The 14,555-nt window shown below is 40.4% G+C and overlaps 1 protein-coding gene across 5 annotated transcripts; it reads left to right on the forward strand.

The window, feature by feature from the left end:
* The first annotated feature begins 388 nt into the window (after window positions 1–388).
* Window positions 389–11,240, forward strand: LOC119899819 (UPF0687 protein C20orf27 homolog). Of its 5 annotated transcripts, none has more exons than XM_038714606.1 (7): window positions 389–533; window positions 2,993–3,062; window positions 3,556–3,692; window positions 5,176–5,329; window positions 6,044–6,141; window positions 8,734–8,820; window positions 11,197–11,239. In XM_038714606.1, the coding sequence occupies exons 2-6, from the start codon at window positions 3,044–3,046 to the stop codon at window positions 8,770–8,772; spliced, it is 447 nt and encodes a 148-aa protein (XP_038570534.1). In that variant the 5' UTR covers window positions 389–533; window positions 2,993–3,043; the 3' UTR covers window positions 8,773–8,820; window positions 11,197–11,239. The 5 variants fall into 5 exon arrangements, with proteins under 5 accessions (XP_038570534.1, XP_038570533.1, XP_038570532.1 ...); XM_038714604.1 differs by having other exon boundaries at window positions 390–533; window positions 6,044–6,166; window positions 11,197–11,240; XM_038714605.1 differs by lacking the exon at window positions 11,197–11,239 and having other exon boundaries at window positions 8,734–10,466.
* The last annotated feature ends 3,315 nt before the right edge of the window (window positions 11,241–14,555 follow it).

Consider the following 14,555-nt stretch of genomic DNA (forward strand, 5'->3'; position numbering starts at 1 on the left):
ATGTGAGGTCTTTATACACCACTCAAAACATAGTTATGGATCTTATATTGCATATTTCTGTCAATAGATCCTCAGAAATATCACTCTCTGGGCCTTTAAAATGCTCCAAATAAGTTAATGTTATTTTCCAAAGACAATTATTCAGTGATCTGTATCCTAAACCAGCTCTGCGGTAACTTTCCCCCACCCATGTTAATGTAGGCAACCCTTTTGGCTCAACACAGTGGCTACATGGCAATTGTTAAGGTGTTGGTCAGTCTGTTGAAAAAACAAAGCTTTAACAACGTGTTAACACCACATTGTTGATTATGGTGTGGTTAACATGTTAAATATTGCATATTTATGAACTGCGTGGCTTTCCATAGGTGAGAGTATGACGCCCGCGCGCATGAAACACGCCTGATCTTCCTCACTGTCATTTTGATAGCGCTTCACAAGGACAGAGGGGAGAGAGACGGGAATAAAGACATGTCCCGACTGCAGTTATAAACACAGAAAGGTCCTGAAAGCGTCCAGCACATCGACACTAAGCGGTACGTATTTAACCATCTGACGGATTTCACGGTTGAATTTGGCGAATGACAGGAGCGTTGCTGCAGGATGATATATTGATGGGCGTGTATGTGTTGCTGATGGCTCGAGAAAAAAGAAATTTGTCCATGCCTACCAGTAAATCTGTGTCAAACCGTTATGTGAACACGCCTTCAGTAGAGATGGCAAATGTGTTTAAGAGCTTAACGAAAACAGGTGAATGTCTGCTTCCCTCATGTCATGAGGAAAGGATATAGTTTGTTGTCCCCTCTTGTATCACAGCTGTAGTCAGTGCAGGAACTCCACCCTGTCTGAGGGAGGATGCATTTAAAATGGGAAATTCTGCCATAGTTTTAAACATTTTAAAGATTCTGTCAGTCAGTAGCCTGTCGGGTATCCTTGAATTAAAATGCAAAAAACACCACAATGAGAAAAAAAAACAAAAACTGTACACTTAAAGTGGTCCTTAATAGCATATAGTCAATATTTTAGAGACCCCCCCCAAAATATTACTAATAGTGTTTTTTCAGGGGAGGTCATGAGGTCAGGATCCCCCTAGTTCGCACCCTGGCCGTAGCCTCCAGAAAAAAAACCCTTTGATTAACATATTCTGGTATTTTCTTAGATGCTCAGGTAATCATGCTTTAGATCAGCCCCAAACAAAATGCCTCTTTGATGCTGACGTACTTAATCTAGAAATTGGAGAATTTTGAGTGCACTTGAAAAGAAATATAAAATTAAATATGTAATACTGACTTTTTGTTTTTACACGGGACAGGAACGCCGTTCTGCTGGTTCAAAGTCCGGGTTCCGGCCCTCCATTCAGTCCATCCACGTCCTTACTCAGTCTGTTACATATTAGACCTTTACCATCACACACTGACGCTGCGGGGCTCCCCCCACTGCGTTGATCTGTGACGCTCTAGGGATCCCCAGTGCGTTACAAACCCACGCTAATAGGCCTTGACCAAGCCTGAGGGGATCCAGCGAGAGCAGGCTGCAGGGTTACAACACCGGTCATACATAGAACGAAACGCAGCTCCTTTGTTTTTATGTTATGGTTTTAAAACAGAAAAAAAAAAACCCGACTTGTTTTTTTTTGTTTTTTTTTCTCAGATTTTGTTTTGTTTTAGTTAGGTTTGTTTTTCCGCTTGTTTGATTATTTGCTGCTCCCTGATTAGTTTCACCTGTGCCTTGTTATCACCTCCCTCCCTATATTTTGAGTGAGTGTCTTCCAAGGATCATCCTTGTGATTTTGTCAAGTTTCCCAGCTCTTCCTCTGTGAGTTTTTTTCTTTGTATGACCTGTGGCCTGACTTTCTGGATGTCTTGGCCTTGACTGATTTTCGCTTGTACATGTTGGATTTGTTTGCATTGGGTTTAGACTTTCCTCTGGTGTTTTTGACTTTGCCTGCCTACTTCAAACTTAAGCCTGTTCACCTTTTTGTTTAATCATTAACAAACGTCAAAAACTGAATCAGCTCTGCGTGGTACCTTGCTTTTGGGTCCCAATTTACCTGCTTTACCTTCTCCCTGCTTGACAAAATGTGACAAGTGATGTGAGAAGCACCATTATGTGAAAAATTAGAAACGACGTATCGCTCCTTCTAAATATGATTTCATCCCATGTGCTATTTTAAGCTTCAAGCTAAACTATACTGGAAAAACAAACCCTCCTCTACCATGCACACAGTTTTGGATTGGTTTTTATTTTCTAAAGAGCATCTGTCTGCAGTTTCTGTCACCACCCCCACTATAATGAAAAGAATGGAATGAATAAACAATACTAACTACAAATAATTGTCCATATAAAAACAGCCGGTGGCACGCACCTGTTAATATTATTCCACATCAATCTTAGCCACAAAATTATATTGTACAGAGCTCCGTGTCATTACTGTGTAAGCAAGGAAGTGACTCAGGGAATCTTATTCAGTAGTTCTTTTATTTTTGTGGACAAGTGTCCTGTTTTCTAAATGATATCTAATTTTGCAATTTAAAAGGTCACAGTCTTTCGCTTCCTTTTTTTTTTTTTTTTAGGCTTTTCTGAACTCAAGCCAGCATCATACACTCTGCTGCTTTTGTTTACCTTCTTGTTAACGGAAGTCCTTCCCGAGTCTGGGGGATTGAACCGGCGACATTCTGGTCACAAGCCTGCTTCACTAAAACATCTGAAACTGTGCACAACCTATGCAGTTTTTTCACACGTCGGGATCATTTGCTTTATGGAGACATTAGAAAACAAATTGTAGCCTATTGAGGTCTAGTGGGACCTCGTGAAACTGAGGTCACTCTGTACCGTCTCTTCTAAAACCCAGGACAGAAAAAACCCTCAAACTTGAAGACTCTGTTTCTGCTTGAGTAAATAATTGAACACTGTCAGATCTACCAAGCTCAAACACATACCCTGGTCTCTCTGTTTCCCTCTCTGCCATCGTCTGTCCTCGTACTGTGGAGGTCAGTGATGACATCACTTCGGTGTCTGACGCTTCCCAATTCCTAACCACATTACCATGGCAACAGGAAGAAAAGGTAAGTTTGACACTGTGTGTGTGTGTGTGTGTGTGTGTTGCTGACCGGCAGTAGTTTGGCGTTCATGCGGTTATGCCTGGCTGTAATCCCGGCGTGCTGTGAGTTGACATGTCAACGTTTCCTAACTAATGTCTAACTGATGTTCCTTCACCACAGCAGGATCTTCCTCTTCAGCACAGACTCATCTGCCCTTTTCTGTGTTTCTAGTAAACCTTTGGTTAGTAACTACTGCGGGGTTCTTTAGTGGGAAAGAGTGAGCATGCTGTTAATTTGTCCAGACGCTTCTGTTGACTCACATCTGCTCTCCAACATCTTCTTTGCTGCCAGCCCTACAGGGATTTATTAAAACACACATTTCTTGTTTTTGCTTTGTTTCAGCTTTGGAAATTCAGACATGTTGTTGTATTTATCCATTATTTTCATTTTATCTCCAGGATTGCACCCGCCCTGATTACCAGATGGTTTAAAACACGTATTTTCTCTCCGTCACCAGGCTCCACCTCCAAGGCAGGTGGGGTGCGTTTCCCTGACGATGATGAGCCCCCTGGCTCTCCAACACGGAGAGACGACCAGTCAAACCCCTCCACTCTCACTGCTATCCTAGAGAAGGACGGCAGCTACTTTGTCAAGGTGTGTGTGTCTGTGTATATATACGTGGAACCAAATGGTCTCTTTCATGGTTCCGTCATATACATGCAAGTGTTGGCATTAGTCGCACTTGTAAAAGCCTTTCACCTGACAGGTCAGAGGTGTCACCAAAATGGTCCGGGATCCTCAGGGAACTCTGGGGCAAATCTCACAGCAACCTGACCAACCTGGTCTGGACTAGTACTGACCCCCTAATAGTCGAAGATTCGATGCTTCGATGGGTGGAGCCTGATTCGAATGAATCTCACAGTCGAAGCTTTGCAGCGAAACAAGGATAACGTGATAATCAACGTCTGATTTTACATAGAACTACCAGTTTTCTCACAATAAGTTAATATACAGCCTGTTACAATATACATTTAAACATTTAATGTTGTAAATAAACATGTAAAAAGAATAAAACTTTCAATAAATGTTTTTAAAGACGTGAATAAATACAAAATTGTAACCCTACCCCTGGGTCGTCAGTGCACATGTGTACGCGTGGTGGCAGGTTTAAGCAATAAGCAAGTACTTAATCCCTTAACATACAGTTTTTGCGTTAAGTAGATTTAATATTCATACTCAATACTCCCTGTCTATTGTGGCTGTCACATTTCATCAAATGGAAATATTCATAATGTCTTTTAATCCTTTTATAAACATATCCCTAAATTCAGCCAATATTTCGACACATTGGGTTTGAAACACAACATGTGTTTGTAACGACAGCCAAGTTTTCAGTAGAGCCAAACTCATATATTGGCCTATATACAAGGTACAAGGTTGTTTATGTGTCACTGTACAACACAAGGTTGTATAACAAAACAAAATTTGTTGTCCCATCATGCCACACACACAGAACTTAACATGTAATTAAGTGTATATTAAAATATAGCCACATATAAAATAAAATAAAATAAAATAAAACAAAACAATATATATATACACGTATACACCCCAAACATTTTGCAGTGCGTTTTTTGAATTTGTGTCTGGGGTGAATGTAAATCATATATGACAAAGCTATATCTGTATTCGTGTGTATATATCAGCCGATAAAGGGAACATTGTTTGTTACGGTTATGAGTTAACATAAAAAACCCAAATGTTGCCAATGTATTCTCCACTACATGTATGTGATGGCTGTAGTTACAGTGTACTTTACATTCAGAAGTATGATGAGGTCATAAAATATGGTGCACTGCTGCAGATGATGTTTATACATGGAGTAGTTAGCTTTAAGCCTTCGATATACTTGCTTTTTAACAATGCGTAGGCGGAGACTAAACACCCTCTTCTTCTTTGCATTTGGCAAACCAACTGCATACCACCTGCATGCCATCTTGCCTAGTTGAGCTAGCTGGTCCAGCTGTAACATAAAAATGCTGCTTACATTATAATGCTTCTTTCACTCCCCCCCCCCCCCCCCCCCCAACTATTTTTGTGTTACTCTTTGCCTCCACTCTGTATTTCCTCTCTCCAGGCTGGTTTCATGAAGAGCCACCACTGTTATGAGATTGTCTTCACCGTCCCTAATGTCCCCACACTGGGCAAAGAGCTCTCCGGTGCTCCTTCCACCTCTCCAACGCGGAGGCCCTCCTGCCTCTGGGTGCATCGCGTAAACTCCACGCTGGAGGGTAAGTTCAAGCAATGCAAGCAAGCAAATGTATATCTATGTGTCCCTTGCTTTATTTACAAAAACTACAAATCAGAAGTAGGGTGTGGGCAAAGTGTGTAAAAGCAGCAATGGGTACAGCCTTTAGAAAACAGTGTGCAACACCGTGTTAAGTCAAACAACACACTGCTTTGTACATTCAACAATCATGCAAGCGCACATTCCTGGAAGAATACCTAGTCAGGGTTTACAGAGGCACAAGATACAGCAGCAAAGTGGACCCTTGCATTTTAAATAACACAGTGTGAAGTTTGTTATTTATTTTGGTGTTTTAACAACAAGACTTGTGTGATGTTGTAGCCTAACTGTTACTGTGTACAGTCTCCTTGCTGGATGTCATCATTGCATTACTTTTATTATTACATTGCTTTGTGCCCTTTGTAAAATTAAGAGTTTAAAGTCTCACTATTACAGTTTTCTATTTCTCTGTTATGTGGCGCGGTGTTAGCAATGTTACTTCTAACATTCTTTATCAGCCCGGGAACTCAAACCGTTTTCTGATGCCCCAAGAATATATATTTAAATAGCTGAATTAATATCATAAACATGATCAACACATAATGGCTTGAGCTAACGAGTACTAGTCCACTAGGAAAATCTTTAGTCAGGGGGGCAGCCCTGGTGTAAGCAAATGTATAAGTTTAAATTGATGATGCCTCTCCCTCTGCCTCTGTAGGAGTAAAAGTAACGTGTGAGTACAGGACTCACCAGGAGGGGGTGCAGCAGGAGGAGATCACTCTGGTAACCAGAGGGAGAAAAGACAGCAGTCTGAAGGTCAGACTTCAGGCCAGGGTCATTGGTATGTGCTAGCACACACAGACACACGATGAAGCTGTGTCTAAATGTCATAGTAACTCTTAGCCTGGTTATGAGTATGTAGTTCGTTCACACTTGACATGTCACATTAGGAAAAGCACAGGTGTAAATAATAAAAGTGAATGATGGATGAATTCCATTTAGCTCCTTCTGTTTCAGGGTGCATGCTGGGTCAGATCTGCAGCTAACGATGATTTTAGTACTCAAAGCTTCTATAGATTATGTCGTTTTAGGAAGTAACGTTACTTTTGCTTGGCGGCGGTGGCGGCGCCCTCTCGGGATCAGCTGTGTATGTTGATAGATGATAGATATTTATTGGTCCTTTCGGAAATTCATTGTGCGTCATACAGCAAACATCAGACCAACAACCAGACATCTGCTTTACCAACACAAACTATAGGCCTACAAGTTATACTGAGGTCCCCGACACGCAATAAACTCATGACTGACGTCACAACGGCTTACTTTGGCTTCAACTCAACAGTCAATCATGATTTCAGTTAAATGCTAAAGTTGCTGTTACCTTGTCTGCGGTCCGCAGAACACCGGGTGCCTTCTGATAAGGCGCCGTCGTGCTGTAGTCGAGGCAACGTAAGTTTTTGTTTTACGGCAGACTGACTATAACAGTTGTTTTCTTGTAGCTTGAAATAATCCCATACTTTGGACACTTTCTTCTTTGTCCCTCGCTATTTTCTCTCTTAGCAGCGACATCATAATCACGTCGTGTTCACAGAGCGTAAGCGTGGTGTGCTACAGTAATAAATGTCCGTGTGAAACAGTGTGCTATATAGTTAAACAGATTAAACAAAGCATCGATGCAAAGAATTTGCGTCAAGGCATTTTAATAATCAGTTTAATCGATTTTAATTGTAATTGAATTGTTTCAGCCCTAGTCAGATTGCACGGTGGGGCGAAAAGCAGGCATTTTTGCAGTTTGTATTATTTTGCCATGCAGTTTTAGAAACAAGGCTCTGATGATGAGAGGTCAGTGTTTCAAACTAGCTCATTCCTCATGGATGAGTGCAATCAAAATCCAGTGTGAGCACAACCTGAGCCAGAGATTGAAGCATGAATGTATCTATTCTCCAATTTACAATTGTTCCAGCTGTGGGCAGCTCCTACATGTCTGTTATGCATCACATTGTGGTACAAATATACCGAATAAAATTATAAACACAACACTGTTTTTTTGCCCCCATTCATCATGAGCTGAACTCAAAGATCTGAGACTTTCTATATGTACACAAAAGGCCTATTTCTCTCAAATAGTGTTCACAAATCTGTCAAAATCTGTGTTAGTGAGCACTTCTCCTTTGCCGAGATAATCCATCCACCTCACAGGTGTGGCATATCAAGATGCTGATCAGACAGCATGGGGATTGCACAGGTGTGCCTTAGGCTGGCCACAATAAAAGGCCTTAGGCTGGCCACAATAAAAGGCCTTAGGCTGGCCACAACAAAAGGCCTTAGGCTGGCCACAACAAAAGGCCTTAGGCTGGCCACAATAAAAGGCCACTTGAAAGTATGCAGTTCCATCACACAGCACAATGCCACAGATGTTTTGAGGGAGCGTGCAGTTGGCATGCTGACTGCAGGAATGTCCATCAACAGCACACTCAAAACATTTTTAATCTCCATTCTGGCTTTATTGAGAATAATTAATTCTGTCACTGTCCAATATGAACGCTACTATTACTACTACTACTTCATCTACTACTCCTAGCTTTAAATAGTAGTAAAGCAGTTCCAGAAAACTAGTATTTGGAAAAACTCATTAAGTTACATTACAAGGTCAAGTTTTATTGGTGACTTTAAAGCCATGACTTCTTATCAGAGATCAGGCTGGAGCCCAAAAGCAGACGGACACAGTCCATAAGTTTAAAGGTGATTCATTAAACACAGTAGGGAATGTGCAGGGATCAGGGCTGGCTGAAGAGTGGTTCGGGCAGAGGCCAGAGCTGAGCAGGCGAGCGGAGCAAGCGAGAACACAAACACACAGTCCAAAACCAAAACGCAACGGGTATCCAGCATTCATACAAACTGAGAAATAAAATCAAAACACTTTCGCTCACATACAGATGTCACAGCAGGGGGATTCTGATTTATTTATAGGCCACTTATCAAACAATGTATAAATACTTACACAAAAGATACATGAAATACTGGATGGTGGTATTTGGGAAAAAAAATGGTATTCTTCTACACTAGAGTACATGGATATCTGTACACAGACCTTTTCTGTCCACTGCTCTGTGTCTATGACAGGATAGGATAATACAACAGTAACAATTTGGTTGTTGCTTTTTGGATTGTGTTCAGTAAGAAATAAATGTAGTGGCCATAGAGTTTACTAAACCCCATTTACGTTCAAAACGTTAGAGTCACTTTACGAAAACCAACCTAACAAAACTGACCGCAAAGAAAGCAAAAAGATTTCTCTGACCATGGTATTTTATTTCTAGCAAACTGGTTAACACATACCTTTCTGTCTTTATCTGTCTGCATCTCTCTATCACATCTGCCCTCATCCTTTTCTCTTCTTCTATCCAGACCCACATCACGGGACTCCCATGCTGCTGGAGGGGGTGAGGTGCCTGGGTGCTCACAAAGACGTGCACACAAAGCACAGCAGCGACTGTAAGAGGATATGATGAAAAAGATACACACAGATAATGTATAGTATATATCTACAACAATTACTGGGTCAGGGCCCAGAGTGGTAGTTTGGAAACTCAAATTAGAAACTGCTTTTTTGACTGGGAAACAAAACATATGTGATGCTATGTTTTTCTATATGGTAGTCCAAAATATTTGTTAGAAAATAACAAATCAATCAAAGACTGTAATTAAAACTGATGAATTGGCTCCTCAAAAAGAACTCATACATACATACATACCACCAGCCCACAGCTCTGGATGGGAATTTGACAGCTGCTATCCAGTTTAGAGAGCCACGAAGTCTCTGTTGGACGTACAGTGAACCATCACTCAACACTAGCCAACTCACACACTCACACACAAATAAATGTTTACTTAGGTCACTTTTGGGGACATTACATAGACTTGGAGACTTAAGCTGTATTCGGAACCGCCTACTACATACTACTGGCAACTGCAGTATGCAGTATGTACTGTATACTGTATACCGTACGCATGCATACTGTATGCACTAACTGTTATTTGATTTATTTAGCAGTTTCCGGTTTTCAAAATCAGAACAATAGGAGGTATATAAATGTAAGTACCACTTAAAACTACAAAGCTGCAGCCAATCTGTAGCGAATGTTTGCTTTGGTATAGTGGTGCATAAATAAGAATAATATGAAATAAAAGCTTCTCAACTCCGAAAACGTTCTAGCACATTTTCAGTTTCCCAACAATTTTCATAAAATTGCTGATATTTCAAATCTACACAGTTGATTTCTCGCCTCAAAACTTGTTAGAAGTGGATTTAGTGATGAAAACAGCGTATGAAAATTGTAAAACAAGTTCTATTGTCCTCTACACATCAGACCGGTTGTTGTTACAGTTCTAGCGCTTTGCATTATGGGGCACAGTACGCATGGTCTGATGCATACTGGAGATTTTATCCGAATCAGTACGCCATCCGGGTATTTTTGGCATACTGCAGATTTTTCATAGTAGGCGGTTCCGAACGCAGACATAGCCTACGCCCTAACCACTGACCTAGCTTTGTGCACCAGCTACCATAGAGTAGTACATTGTTTGTAACTTAGAATAACAGTAGACTTGCGTAATGATAATAGTGCAAAAACATTGCACAAAATGTCAATTGTGGCTTCAGGGGTGTTGCTGTTAGCCTGTCATTCCTCTGGCAACCAGTCACTCACATTTCTTAGGTCTTCTCTTAAGCTGACAACCTGCTTGAAATTCAAAATAAGTCAAATCTCAACATAGAATTAGATCAAATCTCTTAGATGTAGTGAGCAGGTTTTATGCAGCATGACACATCTTTACTGTTGTTATTGTAGTTTCCTACAGCTGCCACCAAATATTTCAATGATTGCACCTTACTGCTGCACCAATACAATTCTTACTATGCTATTGATATATCATGTGAAGAAATCTGGACACTTTAGCTGGGGTCACTTGTTAAAGTGCACTTTGGCAGCATTGGCACCGTTTGCAATAAAAGCCACTTGTTGTAACTACTGAGCATCTTTCAATCCAGCTGTCTGCCATTACACTTTACTCAGATATCAGATGATATTCCTGTATTTTTAATGTAGCCATACATTAAAAAAGAGGAGATTATGACAATTTCCCTGTTGTATGTGTTTTTAACTGTGGCTGACAATTAAAACTGTATAATATGGGACATTGCATTATAAAGTATTAAACAGCATGATAACATTTTTAATGTATCATCTTAAAAAGCTGAATGTATTGTCCAAACACCGTCTTTTAAGACCATGAAATTTGACTCATTGTGGTGCAGAGCAGAATCTCAGCTGGATTTCACTCTGATTAGGCAGGAAATTCCATTATTATTATTTTAGTTATTATAATTATGAATTATTATTATTATCTTTCTGCAAATCTTTTATAACTAAGAAGTATTTTGCATTTTCAGTTTCTACAAAAAATATGTAACTGCCTTAAAGAGGTGGTATTATGCTCATTTTCAGGTTCAAAATCTTATTTAGGTTTACATGGTTTAATTTTCAAAAAACACCATCTTTTTTATCAGACTGCACATTACTGCAGCTCCTCTTCTCACCCTGTGTTGAAGGCTTCAAATGATCTTTGTTGGGAGTTGCACATGCGCAGTTCCTAGTTAAGTTACTACTAGCCAATCAGAAGCAGAAAAGGCCGGTAATAGCCAATCAGTCAGTGAAAAGACGGTAAACAGCTTCGTTTCAGCTGTACATGTTGCCGACCAGCTTGGCAACACGGACTGGAGCGAGAGTTTCAGAGTGGTGAGTTATTAATCTGTAACAAAAGTATCTTTCATCCATAAAGTTTTAACTGAGCTCTGTCTCTACATCACAGGAACAACTTTATGTCCACTGACTGCCTGGAGGGTAGCTAGTGTTTGGAAGGGAGAGGAGAGCTGTGTGCTGCAGCTCGCTGTTTCTGAGGGCGTGTCGGAGTAGCCGCTTGGCGAGCGTTATGAACCGTATTTTCATTGTGACGTCACAAGAAAGGGACGTAAAGGCTGGACTACAAACGAGCTGTTTTCAGGCAGTTCAGAGCAGAGTTTTCATTGGGAGATGGGAACTCCCTTTGGGCTGGACTTTGGGCTTTTTCACTTTGCAAACCTGTTACATGCACAAAAAAGATATTTAACTCAATGAAGGAGAGGGGAAAATCCAAACACCATAATACCACCTCTTTAAGCTTTTTCCCATGAACTGTGCGGACTAGTTCCAGCTCCCGCTGAACACGGCAGCCGGTGTTCTGACGATTTATGCTTCCTTATCGAAAAATGCTACCTTAGCTACCTTAAATTGCTAACGTCTAACCCTAGTCCTAACACTAACCCTAACCAATGGGCATGCAAAAAACTCTCGATAGGTCGCATAAATCGACAGAACACCAAACACATCATCCGAGACAGACAGAGGCCAGTTTGACTAGGGGGAATCCAGTACCGAGGAGGTTTTCTATGCTGGGTTTGGGTCTTGGAACCCCGGGACCGGAGTCCGCTAATAGGGCCGCTAGCAGCCTGGCTAATGTTAACATGAGCTAACTAGCTACAGATGCAGAGATAGTTAACAGCATTTAAGGGTTTAGCAAAAACTAAAGCTATCTGTCCATCCTGAAGCTCTATAATGTTAAATCCCCTTGGCACTGTATTCCCTTTTTGCTTTGAAGCTGTGTTTGGTCCTGTTCAGGCTGTGTTGATTGGGAGGCTGCTGAACGTGGTGTCATTGCCCGCTCGCACGGCGCCACTACCCACCATCGCTCCCTGTTGCGTCCCCCGCCTCTGGCCGTAAACTTTACAAACTCCCCAAATATTAGAAGTATAACGTTAAACACTCCCCCAGTGCTCCGAGCTCCCAGTCCAGGCAGAGTCAGCTAATGTGACAGCTAACTGAGCTAACTATCAGCAGCTGATAGCAGGTAGCTGTTAGTTTAGCTACAAGTTAAAAACAAAAAAAAAACAAAAAACTTTAGCAACAAGTAAAGCTAACTGTTCATCAGCAAACTCAAATATGATCCAGTTTCAACAAAATCAGTTAGGATGTGCTTTTGTTTTTGTATAGTAATCAGTGAGGTCCGGTCGGCCCCCAGAAACAATACTCCCTGGTAGCCTCATAAAAATGAAAAGCTTTTCATTGGACGCTAAATTAATACACGCCCCCGAGTGCAGGATCGGTCAGCAAAATTTTAAAATCGTTTTCCAGGAAACGACAAACTAAAAACAAAAACAAATTAACGTTTTGATTTCATGGGGACTTTAAGCATCTTTGCTGACGACGTTAGCATTACCTTCGTGTGTTATGACCGATATCAGCAAATAATACTGTCAATGCTGTAACAGAGAAAGAGCTTGTTGAGTTTTTCCCCTCTATTTGCATGATTTATGCTGTATGTCATGAAGTGTAACCAAGATGGGCCTTGGTGGCAACAGAAATGTGTGGACTGTTTGTTTTTTTGCTATACTGTACGTATTACATTGTACCTTTTAGATATCGACAAAGATTTCGGTATGTTGTCTGATTTGAAAACATTTTGAATAACGCTAAGATAAAGATGTGTATTCTTGTTAGATCATCAGCTCCATGCTAAGATTTTAGCGGCACTCTGTTGAGTAATAGACTCCATGCATACAGTTAATTGAGTGATTGTTCATGAATTGTAAACCTGAAACCTTTAATTAGCCTTTAACACATAGCCTAATAAAAATGTAACCTGCTTTAAATGTCTTAGCTAGCTGTAAGTGATGACCGTTGATTTTGAATGTAGCTGATTGCATCACTTACATTGTTGTCAAACAGGTAGTTAGCAGCTAGCTACTTAGCGGTTGACTGTAAATGAGCAAATGGTGACATCGAACAGTAGTCAGAGTTTTTTCCTCTTAAGATTCAAACTATGATATGATGTGCCTAAAAGCTTTTCAATCTACAAGCTGTGCGTCACAACCTCCAGGATTAATCTCTGTAGCAGTTTGTCCCATCGCTAACAAGAACAAGCTAACAAGAGCAGAGCTGTCACCCTCACCAAGGGGATGTTAGTCAGATATCAAAAGTTTTAGAGACATTATGAGACGTGACTTACCAGCAGTTGGAGTAAGTTATCACAAGTGGACAACTAAGTAGCTGTTTATAATAAATATACCATCACTTTTGAATGATTTAACTGAATGATTATATTTGACAAAGTCATCCAATATACTACATTTGTGGTACGCCGATTAAATTTCAGAATTTTTTATAAACTACTAATCAAGTTCATTTGGCACTAGATTTACATCTACAAGAAGCAACTGCTACATTTGATTATTCTTGTAGAAACACAACATTGGTCAGAAAGTTGAGGCTTCACAATAACAGTAGCAGTGGCCTATTACTCAACATGAATACGTGCTGGACTGGAGTCCTAATGCCTGTGAGCCACCAAAGACACATGAATGACAAAATACAATTCTGAATACATTACATTAAACATTGCTGACTGTGGATGCGTGGCCTGCGGTGTTCATATGTTGTGCTCTGTTGTCTGACTGTGACCTGCCACCATATATTACGTGCTATGTTGATGTTTACTTAAATATAATAAAGTATCCTCCCACGTGTCGGTCATGCACCTTTCTGTTTTGACTTTGTTCTGAGTTAAATTTGGATTACACAGGTGCCTCTTATGTCTTCTGAATTTTACTGTGAACTGGCAATTCTTTAAAAAGACTTTTAAAGAATATGTATTTTGTTTATAGCACATTAAGTTGTAATGGCTTTAGGGGGCGGACGGAGCTCAGTCTGTGGGGACTCGGCGTGGAAACCAGAGGGTCACCAATACATTAAGTCATCCAGCTTAATTAGCTTCAAAACTGAAGATGTCATTCTGTTTTTTTATTAGCTGATTAGCAAATGCGAAGATACCATTTACAAAATGTGTGAATTTAGTGCGGATAAAAAAAAGATTAATTGGGCATTCCCTGTAAACATAGGTACACATACTGTAAATAAACAGACACAGGTATACACAGATAAACATCATCTCATCTGCAGCTGCTATACATTTGTTAGCCATAAAATATCTAAGGGCTCAAAAACAAGTGGGCATAAAAATCAAATAATAAAACTTTTAATGAGAGAATGTGACAGTTAAATGCTGTTTAGAAACACCCAGCTGTAAACATTTTGAATGTGCGGTGGACAGTGAGGAGGAGGGACATTTATTCAGTG

This window comes from Micropterus salmoides, unplaced genomic scaffold (assembly GCF_014851395.1).
Source record: "Micropterus salmoides isolate LMB-PRFRI ecotype aquatic unplaced genomic scaffold, ASM1485139v1 Ms_hic_scaffold_12, whole genome shotgun sequence".
Taxonomy (NCBI): Eukaryota; Metazoa; Chordata; class Actinopteri; order Centrarchiformes; family Centrarchidae; genus Micropterus; species Micropterus salmoides.